Raw genomic sequence first — 24,563 nt, 5'->3', positions numbered from 1 at the left:
GGATTTGTATATTAGGGTGTTACACATTCAATCTTATCCTATGGACAACTAACTTAGGGATTCACATAACTTTACATAATGCCTACTTGAAATTCAAACCCGTACCTGAATGTCGGCGGTTCTAAACCCTTAAAACTTTGTACACCAATCCAAGAGCTTCGTACCAATAACACGCCGAGCAAACTCCACCTCACGCCGACAATCAATTCCAACAAGCTCTAGTTCATCTAATTTCACAATTTCAACAAATTTCAACCTAGGGTTTATAGAATTGGCAACTCAAAAGGGGATAAGATTTTCTTACCTTGACCTACAAGAAATTTAGATAGAACCCATTTGGAATCTATACTAGAGCATCCCCTAAACAACCAAAATCATAATAATTCAACATCCCATGAACCAAAAAAAGCGACTTACTGTGGAAAATGAATCTGGACGAAAATCTTAAAGTTTCTTATCACAAAACTTAGATAGAATTGAAGAGGATGAGGAGAGCTATGCGTGGCTATAAACCATACTCTTTCTCTCTCTTTTCTGATTGAAATGAGCTGAAATGCTTCAATATTGAGTATTTATATAGTGGGCTTGTGCCCAACTTGGGTCCGGACCAGTTTATGGTTCGTTTAGCCCAATCTCTGAATAAAACCTTTACAATAAGCGTTCGATTTTCTATCCCAAATATTTATATCTTCTCTAATTTATAAAATTTAACTTCTTAAATTTATTTATTTATTAATTAAATTTTTTCACTCAAAGTACCAGACAGTCTAAGCTGGTATTGCTAGTTAAATCCCCACTACGTCTCCTTAGGTATTTTTTCGCAGAAAATTATATTTTTCCACTCGAAAGAATTCACTGTATCCAATTATCATCGTTAAATTTTCAAATTTCTAAGTCTTGATTTCCGACTCTGTACTAATTTGATTAATTTTTAAAATTTTAGGGATGAAAATGACTTACGTTTGGACTTTCAGAGACTATTTTGACTATAAATATTTTTTTACATGTCAAGTGACACGTGATATGCTAGGTGTCACTAACTTGGCACGTCAATCAATCATCTGGTGACACGTGACACTTACCATGACACGTCATCATCTAATTGATGGAAGGACCACTTTGACTTATGTTTTATCTTTCAAGGACTAATATGACTACAAAAATCATTTGAGAACTAATTTGAAGAATGAGTGATTTTTCAGAAACGAATTTGACTATTAACACACACACATATATATATATATATATATATATATATATATATATATATATATATATATATATATATATTATTTTATACACACGTATGTACATATATAATTTTTATATAATTATATATCACAGATGATATTAATTATAATTGGTAGAGATATAAATTTTTATTTATATAAAATTATAAATTATGTTTATATTATTTAATTTAATCCATGAACTTTAAGTGAGATAAATTTAAATTTGTTCTAATTTGACTCAATTTGAGTTACTTCTAACCGTAACTTCACGAGTTAAAATTTTGTTGGTAGAAATTTAGGTGCAGTTGATTTCACGTGAAGTTAATATCTGAGAACCGTTAAATTATTTGACTAAATTTTCATCTAACGACTTTCAGATATCAACTTCATGTAAAAGTCAACTTCACCTGAGTTTTCACCAATTTTGATATTTTAATTTTAATCTAACATACTATCTTCCTAATTTCAAATTTAATTAATTTATAAAAATATAAAATAACAGGCACATTTAATTATGATAATAACAAATAATTAAATAATAAAGACAGTCTAGAAATCTGGAGTATACCACGCTTTCTAGATACACAGCAAGCCAAAGACGTTAAAAACGAACCATGGTTTTGTCTGCAACTGGAAACCGAAAGATAGTATCTGTTTCTTTTCCTCATGTGCGTGTCCTTCAATATTTCTAGGTAGGATGTTACTCGTTCCTTTCCGTAAAAGCTTTTTCCTTTTCATTTTCTCTTTTCATTCCTCGTAATTAAGACTCGGCTTCTGAATTTTGTTAATCGCAGAGTTCACTCTACACAGACATACATTTACTTTCCCGTGTGTGTTTCGTTGCACCTATCCATGCTCATTATTTGGGAAAGTATATAAACAGTTAGATTCGGTCTTAACAATTTTTCCTAGTAAGAGAAGCGTGTTCAAGTTTTGGTCTTAACTCATTTTCATCATTCTTTTACCTACCCTTTTTAATTTTATTTTTATTCCTCACAGTTGTTTCTTGTGAAGCCATAACCCTCTCTGTTCTTGCAAGTTGATTTTGACTCGGGTCGGGTTCTGATTTTGATAATCTTATGGTGGTAACCGGTATGTGCTTCGTTTCTCTCACCCTTTATTGTTTCTCTTTACGATCACCTATGTAATGCTTTGTTCTAATTTTTTTTTTAAAATTCAGAAATTTCGTCAAGGTAATATCTATGATCTATTTGTGGTACTGAGCACATGGTTTTGCGCATTTAGTGGCATAGCGACACCTGTTCTTAAAATATTTTATATCAAAATCGTGAAATCATTCGCTTTTTTATTGAAAATAAAAATAAATTATATTTTCCCATCACTACCTTGGCTAAAATCAAACTGCTATACATTCCGTGTTCAGAAATTCGTGATCGTGATTACTTCAATTCAACATATATCGATCGGGTTACCATGGCTGAAACAGGCACGTGTCATGTGTTAGCTCGAACGCAAAGTGATGCAACGGCGTTGAAGGAGACTCTTCATGCCCAACAGCAACTTCTACAGAAGCTCTACGTGGAGTTGGATCAAGAAAGAGAAGCCTCTGCCACCGCAGCCAGCGAAGCGTTAGAAATGATTCTGCGTTTGCAAGGCGAAATGGCGGCAGTGAAGATGGAGGCCAATCACTACAAAAGAATGGCAGAGGAGAAGATAGGCCATGCCGAAGCGACCCTTGAAGAACTTGAAGAAGTTATATACCAAAAGGAAATGGAAATTGCGTCGCTTGAGTTCCAAGTAAAGGCTTACAAGCAAAAGCTTCTGAGCTTCAGGTGCGATTTCAATGCCAGCGAGTTTGGAATTGAAGTCCCAAAGGATCAGATTTTGAACAACGCAACCGATCAACAAGATGAAGAATTCTGCCAAAATAACTCTATCAGAAGGTTTCAATCTATGCCTGCTTCACAGTTCAAGAAGTCGTTTAGGAAGAGTGAAAGATCAACTAGTCCAGTTCTGGCCTTGGAAGCTATTCCTCCGAGCTTGGATCTGGCAAGAAAGTCAACAGAATTGGTAAGTGGAACACTTGACTCCTACTGGAACCAGATAAAAATGTTGAATGAAAGAGTGAAAGTGGTTTCAGATTCGAATGAAGAAGAAAAGTGTGCAAACTTGAGTACTATAAGTGAGCAAAGAGAGATAATGCCCTCTTTTATTGATTCAGATAATCCTCCTTCCACGCCTAATGTGCACGACGTATTTGAAGTCCCACAAACAAGTGAAAAAAATAAAGTGAATGAAATTGGGAAAAAATGGTTTGAGAAATGGAAGTCAGAGGCAGAGAATAGATTAAGGAAACCAGACTCTGTGTCTGAGTCTGAGGGGAAGCTTAATGTGCACCGCGAAATCACTACCCGAAGCATTAGGCGCATGACGACTGTTGTTGGCCAAAGGAAAGAAGGCATGGGTGTGGATTGCAACTTGCAAGAGGAGCTGCAAAAGGTGCATCAGAGAGTTGAGAGGCTTGAGAGGGAGAAATTCAGTACTAGAGAAGAGATTACCAAAGAAGTGGATGGTGAAGAGCAGTTGAGGCTGTTGAAGCACATAGAAAGTCAACTTAAATTGATGCATCTAGAGATGAAAAGTTGGAAAACTAAGAAAGCCACCCCAAATGAAGATGTGTCTTTAGCTCCTCTCCAAGAGGTAAATATAATTTTCCTCCATGTTAATTTAAACCCGAAATTCTTGGTTCAACGTACAGAAAGCACAATTTTAACATCGAATCCTTATACTAGAACTATACCGTCCATGTTAAACCCAAACATTTTTTATTCAATTGAGCAATTCTCATTATAGTATCTTTTCCATGGCTGCCTCTTATTGAAGCTTCAAATCAGTGCTCATACAGTACTCTTTAGTTTACAACTACATCTATCATATTTTATGAGAACTTTGATTATTTGTGCTCTTTCTGACGTCTGAAATATAAATAAAGTGATGACAAAATATTATGCATATATGCACAGGCAATGTTGCACTTTTGGCTTTGACAAAGTATCAGCAAAAGGCTAGTCCGCAAGAGGGGATATTCTGGGGTACAAGGTAGAAAAGTTCAAATTTTGATTGTCACAAATTCAATATCATGCAATATTGGCAATGGCGTGACGGATATTTATAATCAAGGTTGTACTGTAATCTGATGAAGAGATTGAGGTTTTGATAGGCTATGGCTTGCAATATTGAAATCGCAAAATTATATGCATCGTCTGTTTGCCAGCAATTTGTTGATAAAGCGTCCTGAATTCTTTGATTGTTGTATTCAGGCTAAATTATGTTTTTCAACTTTCTATCCCTAACATTTTGGGGATACTTTTAAGGAACTATGTTGTATGTACACCAAAAATATGGCACCATATAAAAATATATACTTAATTAGTATTCATGAAAAAATTTGATATACTGTCATAAAGTCATAAAGAAAACCCAGTATTCTGTCATAATAAGTTGAAGTATTTTATTGTAAAATGTTTAATTATTTTGAGAGTAGATTATTTGGTTCAAAAAATAATATAAAATAACATGTATAAATATATAAAATACGTGATAATTGATTTAGTAGTTAATTTTTTTGTTTTCAGTTTTAATTTCAACATATTTTTTTTCCCAAAAGGTAGATTTGCATTTCTTAATAATGTAAGAAATACAAATGTCTATTAAAGAATTAAATAAAGCAAAAAGGGGTTCTCTCATATTTCACATTTCAGTGATAAAATAAAACACTTGATATAAAGATAAAGGTGAAACAGCAACGTTAGGTTATAGTCAGAAAACTCGAGCTCTCAAAATTTCTTGATGCATCTTCTTGGTGGCCTCCACAATATCAAAGACCGGCTTCTCTCTCTGAACAAATACAAATTCATTCCTCCCTTTCCATATTCCCCAGCATAAAAGAGCAATATACTCCATCTTCCCTCTTCCGTCACTCCTTGTTCTAGCAGCTTCAAGTCTTCTACTCCACCACTCAGCAAAATTCGGTTGAACCAGCTCACGAACATCTAACTTCATAGGGGGTAGTACCACGCTGGTGCCGATTCGGGACAGGACAGGAGGCAGTGCAAGATGGTTTCCTCAGTAACTTGGCATCTTGAACAAATTGGTGAGGGTGATTGGAATCTTCAGTGAATTAGTTCCACAACTGGTAACCTTTTGTGAATGGCTCGCCAAATAAAGAGGACTTTTGAAGGTACCTTCATACTCCACAAAGATCCCCACAGACTTTTATTTTTCATAATTTGGGGGCACAAAAAAACAGGGAGATGCCGAAGCCCATATGCTATTTGATAACCAAAACAGACCTCATACGCTTGCCATTTGGTCCTAATCCAACACAAAAAGTCACCACTTGAGCTTTGAATATAATCCGTCACCTTGTAACTCGGTACTTATGGTGCATTATGAGTTATAACTCGACATTAATTATTATTCATTTTTTGTTTATAATTGACACTTTTATTAGCGACTTAATGATCATCATTTCCATCTTAATGATCAAACTGTAATAACCGAGAGAGTGTGAGAAAAAAAAGAAAAGAAGAGAGGGGAGAACACGTGGGGGCACATGCCCCCACTTAAAATTTTATTTCTCTCTTCTCCTCTTCTTCGACACTCCCCCCTCCCCTTCAGTTCTTCTTTCTCTTTCATTTCCTCTCAAAAATCAAAATGTAAAACCCTCGTTTCTCTTCTCTTACCAACTAGATTTCTTCATCTCTTCTCCTTGTAACCAACCACCCAATATCATCAAACTCACCTTTATCATCTTGCTTTCTTTTCTTCTCTACTCTACCTCTATTAATCAAAATCTCATTTTCTCAAAATCCCAAATCATGGAATGTCAACTTAATGAGTGAAAGAAGCATTTAACTTTGAGTTCCAATTATTATTGAGGCTTCAAGGTAACTCTTTGACTCAATAATTAGTCATATCCCCAATTTTTGTTATCTCTATATTTATGGGTATATATAAATCCGAATTTAGGGTTATTAGGATTAGAAAATTTGGGGCTTTTGGTCAAGATGAGTTAAATTATGTTAATTGACAATGTTAGTAGCTCACAAACATCATTATTGTCATATTTTTAGAGTTGTAGAGTTATTGGACATCATTTGGTAGCTTGTCGGCGCGCTCAGAGTTGCTTCCGGTTCTTTGAAATCAAGTTGTGAGTGGATATTATATCTATAATTGTTTTTAAATATATTATTATCAATATTTTTGTTGAATCATTAATTTTGGAGTTTGAAATTACTTTATTATTGTGGTTTTTGAATTTTTGAAATAAATATTGATTGTGAAACTTACAATTTTATAAAAATACACACGAGACGATATTTATATATTTTGTAAAGCATACATGTTTTCTTATTTGACTTTATTGAATTTTAATTAAATTTTAGTATGCATTTTTATATATATATATTTGATTTACTATGAAATTTAGTAATATGTTAAAGCATTAGAGATTTTTATAAGCGAGTTGGTTTGGATTGGTTTGGGAGACTCTGACTAGAAAACCGTAGTTAACGGCGGTTATGACGTTAACCTAGATGCATCTGGCTCAGACCTCAGCTAGCAGGGGCGTTGTTAGCCTAACGTGTAGGCCACACGTTGGATCTGTTATACCGTACGGGCACACTAGAGAAAAGGGCTACCTTTAGAGGTGGAGCCGCCCTAAGTGTGTAATATTCGATTTGATTTGACTTCTGGAATGAGAACTCCCATTTCAGTTCATTCTGCTTAATTATTTATCTATTTATTTGCATACTTAATTTATATGAATTCCTCATCTTTGGAAAGAAATATAATTTTCATGGTAAAATTTGTATTGTCTCGTGTGGGTTATAGATGTAATATTTGCTCACTGAGTTGCAAAACTCACCCTATTATATTCCCATATTTTTCAGATACAGGAGTCATTCCAGGTTCCATTCCACCTGCCTCTCAGTAGATCTTAGTCATTTTGGTGAGCCCTTCTTCTTTCCAAGGGCTAAGTAATTATGTAATGGAACCTTGCTCAAAATTTAGATTATGTCAATGCTCCATATGTCACAGGCAGGATCCTCGTGTGGGTTATGTTATTTTGAATCTTGAACTGTTTAGATAGTAATTATAAGTTGGTTATGTAAGACTTATGGATTTGATTATATACTTTAGTTATCAACTTGATATATATGATGCGTATTCTGGATATATTTGGTTGTGGATATGGTTGGAATATGTTGTTGTTGTTGTCTTTGGAAATGGATGTTTATTATCGATACAGGGAGTTAATATTTATATTGGTAAGGTCCTAGAAACATAGGAGGTTCTGTCCGTTTTTCTGAAAATTCGGTCGTTTGGCTTGCTGAGGGACTTGTCCCTTAAGCGCCAGTCATGGCTTGGTTCGGGTCATGACAAAATGGTATCAGAGCTTTAGGTTTCCCTGTGTAATATGGAGCAAGTGTTCTTTAGTAAGATCACAATTGTGCAAATGGAAGCCGGCCCATTTTCACAAAGTGTGATGTTACTAGAGGCCTATAGGAAGTTGTCCTCGATCTTTTGGTCTTATAATTCTTTCTGTCTGTCCTATTGTCTTTGAACTCCATATACATATGTCGTTGGTGATCCAATCGCTTTATTTACTCAATAGGTGGAAGATGCCACCTAAGAAAAGACGTGGTGGAGCTGTTAATGCTCCTGATACTGCTGAGTCCAATAGGGCAGTTTCTCCGTCGCTTGGAGCGCTTCGACAAAGGCCAAGGAGCCAAAGGATAGCTGATAGGCGCGAAGAAGAGAACCCCGCAATAAGAGAGGCTCAACCGGACTTAGCGGTTGAATTAAGGGGAATGAATCAAACCCTTAATGCGGTATTACAGGCCCTAACAAATCAAAATAGGGGCGGAGCAGGCATTCCTAGTATGCCAAATCCTCAGCCTCATAGAGTTCATCAATTGTTTGGGGATCAAAAGCTGCCAATTGAAAAGTATTTGAAGTTGAATTCGTCCACTTTCAATGGAGATTCATTGGATGAAGATCCACAACAATATCTAGAGGATGCAAAGAAAGCTATTCGAGCTTTCAAGTGCACCAAAGAATGGGCTGTTGAGTTAGTATCCTATAACCTGCGTGGTTCAGCAAGATATTGGTATGAGTCTCTTCTTGAGAGCAAAAAAGCAGATGGACTTCCTCCTCCTTCTTGGGAAGAGTTCACTGAAGAGTTCCTCGCTCGATTTTATCCAGCTAACAAGCAAGTAGAAGATGCAATTGCCTTTGAAAGATTAAGGCAAGAGAATATGACAGTGACTGAGTATGCTAAGAAGTTTAAGACTTTCTAAGAGTGCTCCATACTTGGTAAATTCAGAAGAGATAAAAGTACGTCGGTTCGTTCGTGGGTTGGCAGAACCTATGCTCACTACTCTTATGCCTGAAGTCGGACGCATGTCTTTTAAGGATGTCCTAAACTCTGCTTATGGAATTGAAGCTGGGATAGCGGAGAGAAATACTTTTAAGGATGTTGGTAAGAAGCCTAAAATGAAGAGACAATTTTCTGGTGGAGCTAGTTCAGGAGGATTTCAGTCTCATCATGGTCAGACTAATCAGCAAGGTTATTCGGGATATCGAGCTCGTTCTCAAGCATCTTTTGGTGGGGTCGCTTCTTCTGGATCTGCTCCCATGAGTGTTTCGAATCCCAGACCTTTTGTTAAGAGCACCTCTCAATCTAGTGCACATGGTTCAAATCAGACAAGGCCAGCTCAGCCCTATTGTCTTCAGTGTGGGAGTTACCATTCTGGTATATGTTTCAAGGCTACTGGTGCATATTTTGGTTGTGGTCAATCTGGTCATCTTAGGAGGGATTGTCCAAATCCAAGAGGAGGCTTTGCTCCTAGTATTGCACGTCCTACAACACCAATGCCATCATCTTCATCTATGTCTATTGGAAATTCTTCTAGTCCTAGTGGCAGAGGAGCAGGTGGCAGGGGTCAGACTTATAACAGAGGAGGGAGCCAAAGAGGAAGAGGTCAGGCACGTGTGTATGCTTTAACACGTTAAGATGCTCAAGCTTCTAATGCTGTGGTGGCAGGTACTTTACAAGTTTGTTCTTTAGATGCGCGAGTGTTATTTGATACGGGTTCCCATTATTCATATGTATCTCCACATCTTGCATCTTGTTTCGATAAACAACCTGAACTGTTATCCCACTCATTTCATGTTGGCACTCCACTTGGAGTCTCCACGGTAGTTCGAGTCGTGTTTCGGTCTTGTGTTGTTAGAATTAATACGGTTGAAACCTTAGCTGATTTGATCCTTTTAGAACCAATGGAAGATATTGATGTCATCTTAGGCATGAATTGGTTAGTAGCTTGTCATGCTGATGTGGGCTGTTACTCCAAAACTGTGAAGTTTGACATACCGGGTATCTCACCTTTTGCTTTTAAGGGTGATGACTGTCCCACTTTAGCTAGCATCATCTCATCTATGAGTGCTATGCAATTGATGGATAAGGGAAACCAAGGACTTCTGGCAGTTGTTAGAGATGTTGATGCCGAAGTGCCTAGTCTTGATCAGGTTCCTATTGTTAGAGAATTCCCTGACGTGTTCCCTGATGAGCTACCGGGGATGCCGCCTGATCGTGAAGTTGAGTTTTCCATAGAATTGGCTCCGGGAGTCCAACCTGTGTCCATTCCTCCCTATCGTATGGCTCCAACTGAGTTACGATAATTAAAAGTTCAATTGGAAGATATGCTAGAGAAAGGCTTCATTCGTCCTAGCACTTCTCCATGGGGAGCTCCTGTTCTATTCGTAAAGAAGAAGGATGGAACGATGCGACTATGTGTGGATTATCGTCAACTCAATAAGATAACTGTTCGTAATAAGTATCCATTGCCAAGGATTGATGATTTGTTTGATCAACTTCAAGGAGCTACCTGTTTCTCAAAAATCGACCTGCGTTCAGGGTACCATCAATTGAAGATAAAAGAGGAAGACATTCCAAAAACTGCTTTTCGTACTCGCTATGGGCACTATGAGTTCTTAGTAATGTCCTTTGGTCTGACGAATGCGCCGGCAGCTTTCATGGACTTAATGAATCGAATCTTCAAACCTTTCTTAGATCGCTTTGTTATCGTCTTCATCGATGATATCTTGGTGTATTCGAAAAGTGCTACGGAGCATGAGTATCATTTGAGGATTGTGTTACAAACCTTAAGGGATCACAAGCTTTATGCTAAGTTTTCTAAATGTGAGTTTTGGCTTGATCAAGTGGCATTCTTGGGGCATGTGGTATCAAAAGATGGAATCATGGTGGATCTAAAGAAGGTTGAAGCCGTTCAGAAGTGGCCAAGGCCTACTTCAGTGACAGAAATTCGTAGCTTTCTAGGGTTGGCCGGCTACTATCGACGATTCATCAAGGACTTCTCGAGAATTTCGGCACCATTAACCAAGTTAACTCAGAAGAATATGAAGTTTCAATGGTCAGAAGCTTGTGAGGAAAGTTTCCAGACACTTAAGGCTTGTCTAACCTCAGCACCAGTTCTTGTTTTACCTTATGGATCTGGGGGATTCTCAGTCTTTTGTGATGCATCTCGGATAGGACTTGGTTGTGTATTAATGCAGCATGGTCGCGTTATTGCCTATGCCTCGCGACAACTCAAGAAGCATGAGCAGAATTATCCAACTCATGACCTGGAAATGGCAGCGGTCGTCTTTGCTTTAAAGATTTGGAGACACTACCTTTATGGTGAGACCTGTGAGATCTATACGGATCACAAGAGTTTGAAGTATATATTCCAATAAAAGGATTTAAACTTAAGGCAACGGAGATGGATGGAGTTACTAAAAGATTATGATTGTACCATTTTGTATCATCCTGGAAAGGCAAACGTTGTAGCAGATCCCCTCAGTAGGAAATCTATGGGTAGCTTGGCCCATATCACTCTTGGAAGGAGACCAATTGTTGAAGAAGTCCATCAATTGGAGGCCAGTGGGATTCAATTTGATCTTGAAAAATCAGGAGTTTTCTTAGCACATGTTCGAGCCCAATCTTCCCTGATAGAACAAATCAAGGTTACACAAAGTGATGATCCGAAACTAAGAAAGCTTATGGAAGATGTTCACAATGGGAGGAACTTAGACTTTTCTCTTGATCAAGATGTATTGTGTTGCGGTCAACGCTTATGTGTGCCAGATAATCCCGACTTGAATAAAGCTATTTTGGAGGAGGCTCACAATTCTAAGTACACAGTTCATCCGGGTTCCAATAAGATGTATCAAGATTTGAAATAATTATTTTGGTGGGAAGGCATGAAGAAAGACATAGGAGTTTTTGTTTCTCATTGCTTAACTTGCCAACAGGTTAAAGCTGAACATCAAATACCTGCTGGGTTATTGCAACAGATTGAGATACCTGAATGGAAGTGGGAAAGGATTATGATGGATTTTGTAACAGGTTTACCTCGTAGTTTTAAAGGTTTTGATTCAATTTGGGTAATTGTGGATAGAATGACGAAGTCAGCTCACTTTCTTCCGGTGAAAACAACTTTCAGTGCAGCTCGGTATGCTCAACTTTATGTTGATGAGATAGTTAAACTACATGGAATTCCAGTGTCCATTATTTCAGATCGCGGACCTCAGTTCACCTCTCATTTTTGGAAATCTTTTCAAAAAGCATTAGGAACTCGTCTGGATCTCAGCACAGCTTTTCACCCTCAAACCGATGGACAATCGGAGAGAACGATCCAAACTTTGGAAGACATGTTAAGGTGTTGTGTTCTAGATTTTGGTGGGAATTGGGACAGCTATCTACCTTTGATCGAGTTCTCTTATAATAATAGTTATCAAGCCAGTATTCAAATGGCACCATTTGAGGCTCTTTATGGGAGAAGATGTAGGTCACCTATTGGGTGGTTTGAGATTGGTGAGGTTAAGCTTTTGGGGCCAAATTTGGTACAAGATGCAGTTGAGAAGGTTCGCATAATAAGAGAACGTTTATTAGCAGCTCAGAGTAGGCAGAAGGCTTATGTTGATAACAGAAGGCGTAACTTAGAGTTTTCAGTAGGTGATCAAGTGTTTCTTAAGGTGTCGCCTATGAAGGGAGTGATGAGGTTTGGAAAAAGAGGGAAGCTTAGTCCTCGTTATATTGGTCCATTTGAGATTTTGGATAGAATAGGTGCAGTCGCTTATCGCTTGGCACTACCGTCTGAGTTGTCTATGATTCATCCAGTTTTTCACGAATCAATGTTGTGCAAATACCTTCCCGACCCATCTCATGTGCTTGCACCACAAGTCATAGAGCTAAAGGAGGATTTATCATTTGAAGAGGAACCAGTGGCTATAGTTGATCGCCAAGTAAAGAAACTACGTTCTAAAGAGATAACATCGGTGAAAATTGTTTGGAAGAATCATTCGGTAGAAGAAGCAACTTGGGAAGTGGAAGACGCTATGCGCGACAAATATCCGTATTTGTTTGAATCCGAAGGTAACTGTCACACTTATCACAGTCTATAAGTTTGAAATTCGGGGACCAAATTTCGTAAGGGGGAGAGAATGTAATAACCGAGAGAGTGTGAGAAAAAAAAAAGAGAGGGGAGAACACGTGGGGGGCACATGCCCCCACTTAAAATTTTATTTCTCTCTTCTCCTCTTCTTCGACACTCCCCCCTCCCCTTCAGTTCTTCTTTCTCTTTCATTTCCTCTCAAAAATCAAAATGTAAAACCCTCATTTCTCTTCTCTTACCAACTAGATTTCATCTCTTCTCCTTGTAACCAACCACCCAATATCATCAAACTCACCTTTATCATCTTGCTTTCTTTTCTTCTCTACTCTACCTCTATTAATCAAAATCTCATTTTCTCAAAATCCCAAATCATGGAATGTCAACTTAATGAGTGAAAGAAGCATTCAACTTTGAGTTCTAATTATTATTGAGGCTTCAAGGTAACTCTTTGACTCAATAATTAGCCATATCCCCAATTTTTGTCATCTCTATATTTATGGGTATATATAAATCCGAATTTAGGGTTATTAGGATTAGGAAATTTGGGGCTTTTGGTCAAGATGAGTTAGATTATGTTAATTGACAATGTTAGTAGCTCACAAACATCATTATTGTCATATTTTTAGAGTTGTAGAGTTATTGGACATCATTTGGTAGCTCGTCGGCGCACTTAGAGTTGCTTTCGGTTCTTTGAAATCAAGTTGTGAGTGGATATTATATCTATAATTGTTTTTAAATATATTATTATCAATATTTTTGTTGAATCATTAATTTTGGAGTTTGAAATTACTTTATTATTGTGATTTTTGAATTTCTGAAATAAATATTGATTGTGAAACTTACAATTTTATAAAAATACACACGAGACGATATTTATATATTTTGTAAAGCATACATGTTTTCTTATTTGACTTTATTGAATTTTAATTAAATTTTAGTATGCATTTATATATATATATATATATATATATATATATTTGATTTACTATGGAATTTAGTAATATGTTAAAGCATTAGAGATTTTTATAAGCGAGTTGGTTTGGATTGGTTTGGGAGATTCTGACTAGAAAACCGTAGTTAACGGCGGTTATGACGTTAACCTAGATGCATCTGGCTCAGACCTCAGCTAGCAGGGGTGTTGCTAGCCTAACGTGTAGGCCATACGTTGGATCTGTTATACCGTACGGGCACACTAGAGGAAAGGGCTACCCTTAGAGGTGGAGCCGCCCTAAGTGTGTAATATTCGATTTGATTTGACTTCTGGAATGAGAACTCCCATTTCAGTTCATTCTGCTTAACTATTTATCTATTTATTTGCAGGTATCCACCCCCTTGTTCTCTCATTGCTGACGTATACCTCATCTTGGTTCGGGCCATGACACAAACGGTCATAACATAAATATCATTCATCAAATTTAAGTCTAAAAAGGACACTAATTTCTATATCTCAACAGACAATGCATGATAAGTTATATTTCATGTCTTACATTCTATATATATAGAATTATTATAAACAAAACACATGATAAATTCTATTTCATATATTACATTTTATATTCATAGAATTATTATAAGGATACACACGTGATAAGTTCTATTTCACGTCTAACATTCTATATTCATAGAATTATTATATGCCTCTTAAACACTTACTGACTTGAGCGTCGGAGTGTCTTTTGTAGGTATCCACCCCCTTGTTCTCTCATTGCTGACGTATACCTCATCTTGACGGAGAGCTTACACGTATTCACCGGCGGACGAGTTATACACCGGCCAATCTTAGCAAGAACAATTGGCGTTGTCTGTGGGGACGAGTAAAATAATTCCTACGCCCCTCAAGTTCATAAAACTTGAATTACATTCATATTTTTGAACTAATTTCAACAATCTTGTTTAAGATTTTATTTAATACTTTTTATAAAATTTTAATCTATCGTAATTTTTTATAAAGTATGCACTTTATACATTCGGATTACTTCACTTTTACATATCATAATATTTCACATATCATAATCGATCAATGAATCAATCTGAGAATAAACTCGGTTTTCAACCAATCCGAGAACAAACTCGGCTTTTAACCAATCCGAAAACAAATTCGACTTTCAATCAATTTAAGAAAAAAAAAACTCGGTTTTCAATCAACTCGAGTACAAACTCGCCTATCAATTTTGCTAACTTTTTCAAAGATGTCTACTTACACAAGTAAAATTATATATTTTATTCACACATATTTTTGCATTTATATTTTGTGTAACTAATGCTTACTGATTTATTAGTTATATTTAAACCTCAATATATGTTCTATACAATAATAACATATAACAAGTATGTCAATTAAATTTTTATTTTATTTTGTACTATATTTTTATTACTTAATGATTTCATTTATACAATTAAATGACAGTAATGATGAGTTCAAATCTTAAAATTAGATTCCATAAAAAATTAATTGTATATAACTATTATATTATTCACTTTATACTATTAAATTTTATGTTACTATTTAATGCAAAAAGTTAAGCAAAAAATAGTTACAAACATGCAAATTTGTTATTTTTGCACAAGGAATATACTTCATAGTTAAACAAAATTTATTATATCATTAAATGATTAATTATTTTATTGCTTTATTAACAAGTTAATACAGATTCTACGAAATAAATTTCAAATATTAACTAATAAAATTAAATAATTCACATTTGACATGTATGACATTCATATATGTTGTCTTCTTCTCTACAATTATCAACTTTCAAGGTATATTTTTCTACTTTAAACTCTTTTACTTTTACAATATATATTATTAATATATGTTGCGACTTTGTACATATTCATTTTCTCAATTTATCTTATTCGTGTCAGACCTTCACTATAAATTGTAAATATTCAATAACTAAATGTTTTGAGCAAGAAATTTCAATAAGCTATTGTGGGCCAGAAAAATTTTTAAGACAATTAACTATTATATCCTCGGATCATACAATCGATTCCGTCAATGGATATCTATTTCTGAACTTTTCAGTTCACATACAATCAAATGCTAAAATTATTCTTAAGCGGAAAAGTATCCCCCACACAACTATCTTGATTGAATGACTCTTATCACTCAATTATTTTTGGAATAAGTGCTGACATAATAACCCTACTAAGCTTGGGGGCTCACCATATCATTATTCACTTATCTTTTAACCGAGTTATAACTCATTTTATTTTCTAAGTTTAGCTTGGATCATATGATCAGCAGACAAACCTTGGGGGCTGTGATCCGTCAACTTATAACTCGGTCTTTATTGTGCATTATGAATTATAACTCGGCATTAACTATCATTCATTCTTTGTTTGTAACCGACACCTTCATTACCGACTTAATGACCATCATTTCCATCTTAATGACCAAACGGTCATAACATAAATATCATTAATCAAATTTATGCCTATAAAGGGCACCAATTTCTATATCTCAACAGACAATGCATGATAAGTTATATTTCATATCTTACATTCTATATTCATAGAATTATTATAAACAAAAAACATGATAAATTCTATTTCATATCTTACATTCTATATTCATAGAATTATTATAAGGGCACACACGTGATAAGCTCTATTTCACGTCTAACATTCTATATTCATAGAATTATTATATGCCTCTTAAACACTTACTGACTTGAGTGTCGGAGTGTCTTTTACAAGTACCCACCCCGTTGTTCTCTCATTGCCGATGTATACCTCATCTTGACGGAGAGCTTACAAGTATCCACCGGCGGACGAGTTATACACCGGCCAATCTCAGCAAGAACAGAATCGATGTCTTCAAAATACTAGCAGCAATACTTGGAGGGAACGAACTTTCTATTAATTGTTGATTCCATCTTCTCCCTTCTAAAAACAGGTCTTTTACCCAATATAGATTTGGGTTGTGGTTGTTTGGCAAATTAATTGTGAATGGATATAAAGATTGCAACCATGGGTAAGTAAAAAATACATACACTGTCCCCAGATCCTATCTTCCACCTCAGTCCCTTTTTTATTACTGTTCTTTCTTCTCAATAGACTCTGCCAACCCCAAAAAGTTTGGTTTTCTTTATCTGCATTCATCAAAGAAGAGTAGCGGAAGTACTTGCCTTTCAACTTTGCCAGGAGAGATTGAGGTCTGATAACTATGCGCCAACACTGTTTTCCCAGTAATGCCAAGATTTGTGCTCTCAACTCTTTAAATCCAAGCCCTCCTTCACTTTTCAGTCTTGTCATAGTTGCCCAGCTTATCCAAGCCATTTTTCTCTCATCCCCCCTTTGACCCAACCAGAATTGAGTGAGTATTCTGTGAACATCATTCAACAAAGTATTCGGGAGTTCAAAAAGGGAAAGCCAAGAGGGTATGCCTCGGGAATGATGAGTTTGCTCCTGTGATGGTAGAGGGTGCCAGTGATGCAATGGCACCCATGGCGTCTGATGCGGAATTCACTCCCCATATAAAATATTGAATCTGTTCTTTTGGCAAGCGCACCAAAAATATTGTCAAGTAATAACCCACTAGGAGTGGGTCGAATCCACAAAGATTGGTAGATTTGAGCAATTTTAATTAATGGGTGAATTAGTCAAGTTGAGCAATATAGATTGTGATTACAGAATTTTAAGTGAACAGAAATTTAAATGACTCAAAAGTAAAGAGAGGCAGTAAAGTGCAGAAAAGTAAATGGCAAGAATATAAAGTGCTGGAATGTAAATGACTGAATTATAAATGGGAATGGGGAATGACAGAATGTAAAGAAAGCTATAAAGAATATGGAAGATAAGAATAGGGGAAATTCATTGGGATTAGGAGATGTTACTCTCTTTGGATTAAATCCAGCTTATCTTATCTTCAATCATGCAACTCATTGACCTCTTGGCAATCATGATTGATTGAACCCCAATCCCTTGGTGATTCAATCTCTCAAATCTTGATAATCAGCCAATTCTTTTATCTAATTGCTCATGAAGAGAGATATGCTTAGTCCTTGATTATACCACACATCCTCATAAATCCAAATAGTGGGTGGATTATATGTCACTATATCCAATCCTAAAACCCAGATCTACTCAATTGTGAAAAGGAATTTCAAGCATGATTTCATGTTTCCTTTTCCAAGGTTCCCATGAAACCCATTTTGTGTTCAACCTCTTTCCCAAGATGATTGAACACTAGTATGAAGAACGAAATTTCTTCTAGCAAATCAAAGAGAAGATGAAGAGAAGAAGGAATTCACTATCATTAATCCATCAAGTACAACAGAGCTCTCTCTCCCAATGAGAGGGAGTTTAGCTACTCATAACTTAGAGAAAAGTACAAAAGATGGAAGAGATGATGTTAAGTGTAAAAGTAAAACTAAAACTTGCCAATCCAAAAGCTAACTTTCCAACCCCCTTTTCAGTACTTCTAGGGGTTATTTATACTACTCCTATTACTAGAATTAAGAAAATACAAAAGAAAAAAGAAAATTACAACTAGAGGGGAAAAAGAGAACTCATAAAATGTGACACTTTAAGCTTGGCGTGTAGCTGGCGTTTGAGTGGCGTGCCACGCCTAGCCACTAAGTTTGGCTTGGCACGCCATGCCCAGCTCCTCAAGTGGCACGCCCCTTGCATCAACCTCCCTGGCGTGCCACGCCTTCGAACCCAAGTGGCATGCCGAGGGTCTTCTCAATATTGGTTAGCCTGGCGTGCCACGCCTTCAAGCCCAAGTGGCACGCCCAGGATTTTTCTTCTTGCTCATCTCCTCTGGAAATTTGAACTGTCGTAGCATGCCTAGGGTCTGGCGTGCCACGCCCATCGTGTGCTTCATCTTCCTCTTTGGAAAACATCACTGGCGTGCCACGCCATAGTGCTGGTGTGCCACGCCCAAGTATTGTATGCATGGTTCCTTGTTCCAGTGACCGACGTGCCACGCTCAGCATTCAAGTGGCACGCCCAGTCTTCTTCTTCTTTGTTTGCTGAAGCTGGCGTGCCACGCCTCTGATATCAAGTGGCACGCCCAAGTCAAAGATTATAACTGGTGTGCCACGCCTTCGATACCAAGTGGCACGCCCAAGTGTTTGGACTTTCACCTCCTCCTTTGAAAACTTGTACTGGCGTGCCACGCCTTGGTGTTCAAGTGGCACGCCCATGTTGGTATGACTCCTTCAAGCCTGGCGTGCCACGCCTAGGTCCTCAAGTGGCATGCCCAGTGTGTGTCCCCTTCTGGATTAGTGAACTGGCGTGCCACGCCCACAAGTTCAAGTGCCACGCCCATGGTGTAAGATGGGTGGTGTACGAAATTGTAATTCACACTTTTCACAACTCCGCACAACTAACCAGTAAGTGCACTGGGTTGTCCAAGTAATAAACCTTACGTGAGTAAGGGTTGATCCCACGGAGATTGTCGGCTTGAAGCAAGCTATGGTCATCTTGTAAATCTCAGTCAGGCGGATTCAAATGGTTATGAGGTTTTGATAATTAAAAGATAAATAAAACATAAAATAAGATAAAGTTACTTGTGTAATTCATTGGTGGGAATTTCAAATAAGCATCTAGAGATGCTTTGTTACTTCTGAACATCTGCTTTCCTATTGCCTTCTTCCAACCGTACGTGCTCCCTTCCATGGCAAGCTGTAGGATCCTCTGAGTGAAAATGGTCCTCTACGGTTTCTGCACGGCTAATCAACTGTCAGATTTCTCGTCTCGGATGAAAAATACCAGGTACAGCTACTGCATGGCTAATCATCTGTTGATTCCCGCTAGCGTCGGAATAGGATCCATTGATTCTTTTGCACACTGTCACTGCGCCCAACATTCGCAGGTTTGAAGCTCGTCATAGTCATCCCTTCCCAGATCCTACTCGGAATACCACAGACAAGGTTTAGACTTTCCGGATCCCAGGAATGGCTGCCAATTGGTTCTAGCCTATACCACGAAGATACTAATCTCACAGACTCGGTCGGTGTATTAGATATCCAAGAGAATATACTCCAGCTGTTGTCCAATGAATACGTTGAACATCATGTAGACCGCTTTGTGGTTGTCAGGCACGCGGATCTTGGCTAAGCAAGTAACGAAGATTGGGTGATTGTCACGGGTCACCCCCTCATTCTGACTTAACTGAATTAAGTACGAGAGTATATCTTGGAGAAGAAGTAGGCGTGAATTGAAAAAAAATAATAGTACTTGCATTAATTCATGAAGAACAGCAGAGCTCCACACTTTAATCTATGGGGTGTAGAAACTCCACCGTAGAAAATACATAAGTGAAAGAGGTCTGGGAATGGCCGAATGGCCAGCCTCCAAAACGTAACATAAGATGATCTCTCAAGTTCTAAGGACTAAACATCCAGAGATGATAAAGTCTCTGAATACAATAGTAAAAAGTACTATTTATAGTAAACTAGTTACTAGGGTTTACAGAAAATGAGTAACTAAGTGCAGATAGTGCAGAAATCCACTTCTGGGGCCCACTTGGTGTGTGATTAGACTGAGCATTGAAGCTTTCACATGCATAGGCTGTTCCTGGAGTTAAACGCCAGCTTGGGTGTCAGTTTGGGCGTTTAACTCCAATTCTGGTGCTAGTTTGGGCGTTTTACGCAATGAAGTTTTAGGTTGGCTTTGGACGCCAGTTTGGGCCATCAAATCTCAGGCAAAGTATGGATTATTATATATTGCTAGAAAGCCCAGGATGTCTACTTTCCAACTCAATTGAGAGCGCGCCAATTAGGCTTCTGTAACTCCAGAAAATCCACGTCGAGTGCAGGAGGGTCAGAATCCAACAGCACCTGCAGTCCTTTTTCAGTCTCTGAATCAGATTTTTGCTCAGGTCCCTCAATTTCAGCCATAAAATATCTGAAATCACAGAAAAATACACAAACTCATAGTAAAATCCAGAAATATGATTTTTGAACAAAAACTAATAAAAATATAATAAAAAGTAACTAAAACATGCTAAAAACTATGTAAAAATAATGCCAAAAGGGTATAAATTATCCGCTCATCACAACACCAAACTTAAATTGTTGCTTGTCCCCAAGCAATTAAAAACAAAATAGAATAAAAAGAAGAGAAAATACAATAAATTCCAAACTTACCAATGAACTTAGTTCCAATTAGATGAGCGGGGCTAGTAGCTTTTTGCCTCTGAACAGTTTTGGCATCTCACTTTATCCTTTGAAGTTCAGAATGATTGGCATCCATAGGAACTTAGAATTCAGATAGTGTAATTGATTCTCTTAGTTCAGTATGTTGATTCTTGAACACAGCTACTTTATAAGTCTTGGCTGTGACCCTAAGCATTTTGTTTTCCAGTATTACCACCGGATATATAAATGCCACAGACACATAACTGGGTGAACCTTTTCAGATTGTGACTCAGCTTTGCTAGAGTCCCCAGTTAGAGGTGCCGAGAGCTCTTAAGCACACTCTTTTTACTTTGGACCACGACTTTAACCGCTCAGTCTCAAGCTTTTCACTTGACACCTTCACGCCACAAGCACATGGTTAGGGACAGCTTGATTTAGCCGCTTAGGCCAGGATTTTATTCCTTTGGGCCCTCCTATCCATTAATGCTCAAAGCCTTAGATCCTTTTTACCCTTGCCTTTTAGTTTAAAGGGATATTGGCTTTTTCTGCTTGCTTTTTCTTTTTCTTTCTTTTTTTTTCTTTATTTTTTTCGCCTTTTTTTTTTCGCAAGCCTTGCTTTTTCACTGCTTTTTCTTGCTTCAAGAATCAATTTTATGATTTTTCAGATTATCAATAACATTTTTCTTTTTTCATTATTCTTTCAAGAGCAAACAATTTTAACATTCATAAACAACAATATAAAAAATATGCACTGTTCAAGCATTCATTCAGAAAACAAAAAGTATTGCCACCACATCAAAATAATTAAACTAATTTCATGATAGAATTCGAAATCATGCATTTCTTGTTCTTTTGTAAATAAAAATATTTTTCATTTAAGAAAGGTGAAAGATTCATATGACATTCATAGCTTTAAGACACAGACACTAGACACTAATGATCATGTAATGAAGACAAAAACATAGACAAAACATAAAGTAGAGATTTCAAAAAACAGAAAAATAAGAACAAGGAAATTAAAGAACGGGTCCACCTTAGTGATGGCGGCTAGTTCTTCCTCTTGAAGATCTTATTGAGTGCTTGAGCTCCTCTATGTCTCTTCCTTGCCTTTGTTGCTCCTTCCTCATGGCCTTTTGGTCCTCTCTAATTTCATTGAGGATAATGGAGTGCTCTTGTTGAGGTCCATGAGTGGGCTCTCTTGTTTGCTCCATCCTCTTACTAGTGATGGGCTTTTGAGATGAATCTCTCCATCTCCCATGACTCGGAGTTGGAAGCAACTGCCTTCCCTTTCCTCTTCCTAGAGGTTTCTCCGGCCTTAGATGCCATTAATAGTTATGGAAAAATAAAAAGCAGAGCTTTTTCTACACCAAACTTAAAAGGTTTGCTCGTCCTTGAGCAAAAGAAGATAGAAAGGAGTAGAAGAAGAAGAAATAAAGGAGATGGAGAGTAGTAGTAGTTTCGGCCTCGGGGGGAAGAATTGTTTGTGATGTGTGAAATTGAAGGTAGTGAGAAGGGGTATTTATAGGGTAGGAGAGAGATGGAATTCGGTTATGAAGGGGTGGGTTTGGGAGGGAAATGGTTTAAATTTGAATGGTGAGGTAGGTGGAGGTTTATGATGGATGGATGTGAGTGGTGAAGAGAATATGAGGAAGAGGGTAGGATTTGATAGGTCAAGGGTATTTGGGGAAGAGTGTTATAGAAAGGTGTGAAGATGAGAGAAGAAGAGGTGGGGTAGGTAGGGATCCTGTGGCGTCCACAGATCCTGAGGTGTCAAGGAATTCTACTCCCTGCACCAATCTGGCATTCAAACGCCCTCTGTGTGCCAATTCTGGCGTTAAAGGCCAGCTCTGCTACCTTTCCTGGCGTTAAACGCCAGTCTGCTGCCCCTTTCTGGCGTTTAATGCCAGCCATACACCCTTTTCTGGCGTTAAACGCCAATCTGTCTGCGATTTTTGGTGTTTAGCGCCAGCTAGATGCCAGACACCCTTTTCTGGCGTTAAACGCCCAGAATGCTGCCCATTCTGGCGTTTAACGCCCAGAATGCTGCCAGGCTGGGCGTTAAACGCCCATTCTGCTATCCTTACTGGTGTTTAAACGCCAGTAAGTCTGTCCTCCAGGGTGTGCTATTTTTTATTTTTGCTTTAATTCTGCAGCTGTTTTTATGACTTCACATGATCATCAACCTAAAGAAAACATAAAAAGACAATGGAATATAAATAAATATAATTAAATAACATTGGGTTGCCTCCCAACAAGCGCTTCTTTAATGTCAATAGCTTGACAGGGAGCTCTTAGAGAGCTTTACAGAGACTCAGAGTTTGATGGCCTTCCAACACCAAACTTAGAAGTTGAGTGTGGGGGCTCTGTGAGAGAAACTTTTCATGCTTCCTCTCTATGGTTTCAGAAAAAGATCCTTGAGCCTTAAACACAAGGTAGTCCTCATTCAATTGAAGGACTAACTCTCCTCTGTCTACATCAATCACAGCTCTTGTTGTGGCTAGGAAGAGTCTTCCAAGGATAATGGATTCATCTTCATCCTTCCCAGTGTCTAGGATTATGAAATCAGCAGGGATGTATAGGCCTTCAACCTTCACTAAGACATCCTCTACAATTCCATAAGCCTGTTTCCTTGATTTGTCTGCCAATTCTAATGAGAATTTAGCAGCTTGTACCTCAAAGATCCCTAGTTTCTCTATTACAGAGAGTGGCATGAGGTTTATACCTTACCCCAGGTCACACAGAGCCTTCTTAAAGGTCATGGTGCCTATGGTACAAGGTATTAGGAACTTTCCGGGATCTGGTTTCTTCTGAGGTAATTTCTGTTGAACCAAGGCATTCAGTTCATTGATGAGCAATGGAGGTTCATCCTCCTAAGTCTCATTACCAAATAATTTGGCATTTAGCTTCATGATTGCTTCTAGATACTGAGCAACTTGCTCTTCAATAATATCTTCATCCCCTTCAGAGGAAGAGTACTCATCAGAGCTCATAAATGGCAACAGTAAGTTCAGTGGAATCTCTATGGTCTCTATATGAGCCTCAGATTCCTTTGGTTCCTCATTGGGAAACTCTTTAGTGGCCAGTGGACGTCCATTGAGGTCTTCCTCATTAGAAATCACTGCCTTTTGACTCTCTCCAGGTTCGACCGTGTGGGGTATATTGATAGCATTGCACTCTCTTTTTGGATTCTCTTCTGTATTGCTTGGGAGAGTATTAGGAGGAATTTCAGTAACTCTTTTACTCAGCTGACCCACTTGTGCCTCCAAATTTCTGATGGAGGACCTTGTTTCAGTCATGAAAGTGAGAGTGGTCTTAGATAGATCAGAGACTATGGTTGCTAAGTCAGAGAGGCTCTGCTTAGAATTCTCTGTCTATTGCTCAAAAGATGATGGAAAAGACTTGCTATTGCCAAACCTGTTTCTCCCACCATTATTATTATTAGAGCCTTGTTGAGGTTTCTGTTGGTCCTTCCATGAGAAACTAGGATGATTCCTCCATGAAGGATTATAAGTGTTTCCATAGGATTCTCCCATGTAATTCACCTCTTCCATTGCAGGATTCTCAGGGTCATAAGCTTCTCCTTCAGGGGAGGCTTCTTTAGTACTACCTGATGCAGCTTGCATTTCAGTCAGACTCTGAGAAATAATATTGACTTGCTGAGTCAATATTTTATTCTGAGCTAATATGGCATTCAGAGTATCAATCTCAAGAACTCCTTTCTTCTGAGTTGTCCCATTATTCATAGGATTTCTTTCAGA

At 37.6% G+C, this 24,563-nt stretch overlaps 2 protein-coding genes across 9 annotated transcripts; both read left to right on the top strand.

The window, feature by feature from the left end:
• Positions 1–1,789: 1,789 nt before the first annotated feature.
• LOC112732333 (uncharacterized) lies at positions 1,790–4,593 on the top strand. 5 transcript variants are annotated; one of them, XM_072212094.1, is made up of 5 exons: positions 1,790–1,924; positions 2,027–2,143; positions 2,232–2,324; positions 2,680–3,893; positions 4,217–4,593. In XM_072212094.1, exons 3-5 carry the CDS (start codon positions 2,312–2,314, stop codon positions 4,238–4,240), a joined length of 1,251 nt encoding a protein of 416 aa, XP_072068195.1. In that variant the 5' UTR covers positions 1,790–1,924; positions 2,027–2,143; positions 2,232–2,311; the 3' UTR covers positions 4,241–4,593. The 5 variants fall into 5 exon arrangements, with proteins under 5 accessions (XP_072068195.1, XP_072068194.1, XP_025636802.1 ...); XM_072212093.1 differs by having other exon boundaries at positions 2,617–3,893; XM_025781017.3 differs by having other exon boundaries at positions 2,027–2,324; positions 2,617–3,893.
• Positions 4,594–4,938: 345 nt separating this feature from the next.
• LOC140177972 (uncharacterized) lies at positions 4,939–14,679 on the top strand. Of its 4 annotated transcripts, XR_011869797.1 has the most exons (5): positions 4,948–5,433; positions 6,329–6,405; positions 7,148–7,206; positions 7,873–9,303; positions 14,036–14,679. XR_011869797.1 is itself a non-coding variant. In XM_072212095.1 (4 exons), the coding sequence occupies exon 4, from the start codon at positions 7,880–7,882 to the stop codon at positions 8,555–8,557; it is 678 nt and encodes a 225-aa protein (XP_072068196.1). In that variant the 5' UTR covers positions 6,011–6,142; positions 6,329–6,405; positions 7,148–7,206; positions 7,873–7,879; the 3' UTR covers positions 8,558–8,688. The 4 variants fall into 4 exon arrangements, 2 of the variants coding, with proteins under 2 accessions (XP_072068197.1, XP_072068196.1); XM_072212095.1 differs by lacking the exons at positions 4,948–5,433; positions 14,036–14,679 and adding an exon at positions 6,011–6,142 and having other exon boundaries at positions 7,873–8,688; XR_011869798.1 differs by lacking the exons at positions 7,148–7,206; positions 7,873–9,303 and having other exon boundaries at positions 4,939–5,433.
• The last annotated feature ends 9,884 nt before the right edge of the window (positions 14,680–24,563 follow it).

This window comes from Arachis hypogaea, chromosome 13 (assembly GCF_003086295.3).
Source record: "Arachis hypogaea cultivar Tifrunner chromosome 13, arahy.Tifrunner.gnm2.J5K5, whole genome shotgun sequence".
NCBI classification, from domain to species: Eukaryota; Viridiplantae; Streptophyta; class Magnoliopsida; order Fabales; family Fabaceae; genus Arachis; species Arachis hypogaea.
Note: the sequence above shows the minus strand (reverse complement) of the source record. Positions and strands in the feature narration are given on the sequence as shown.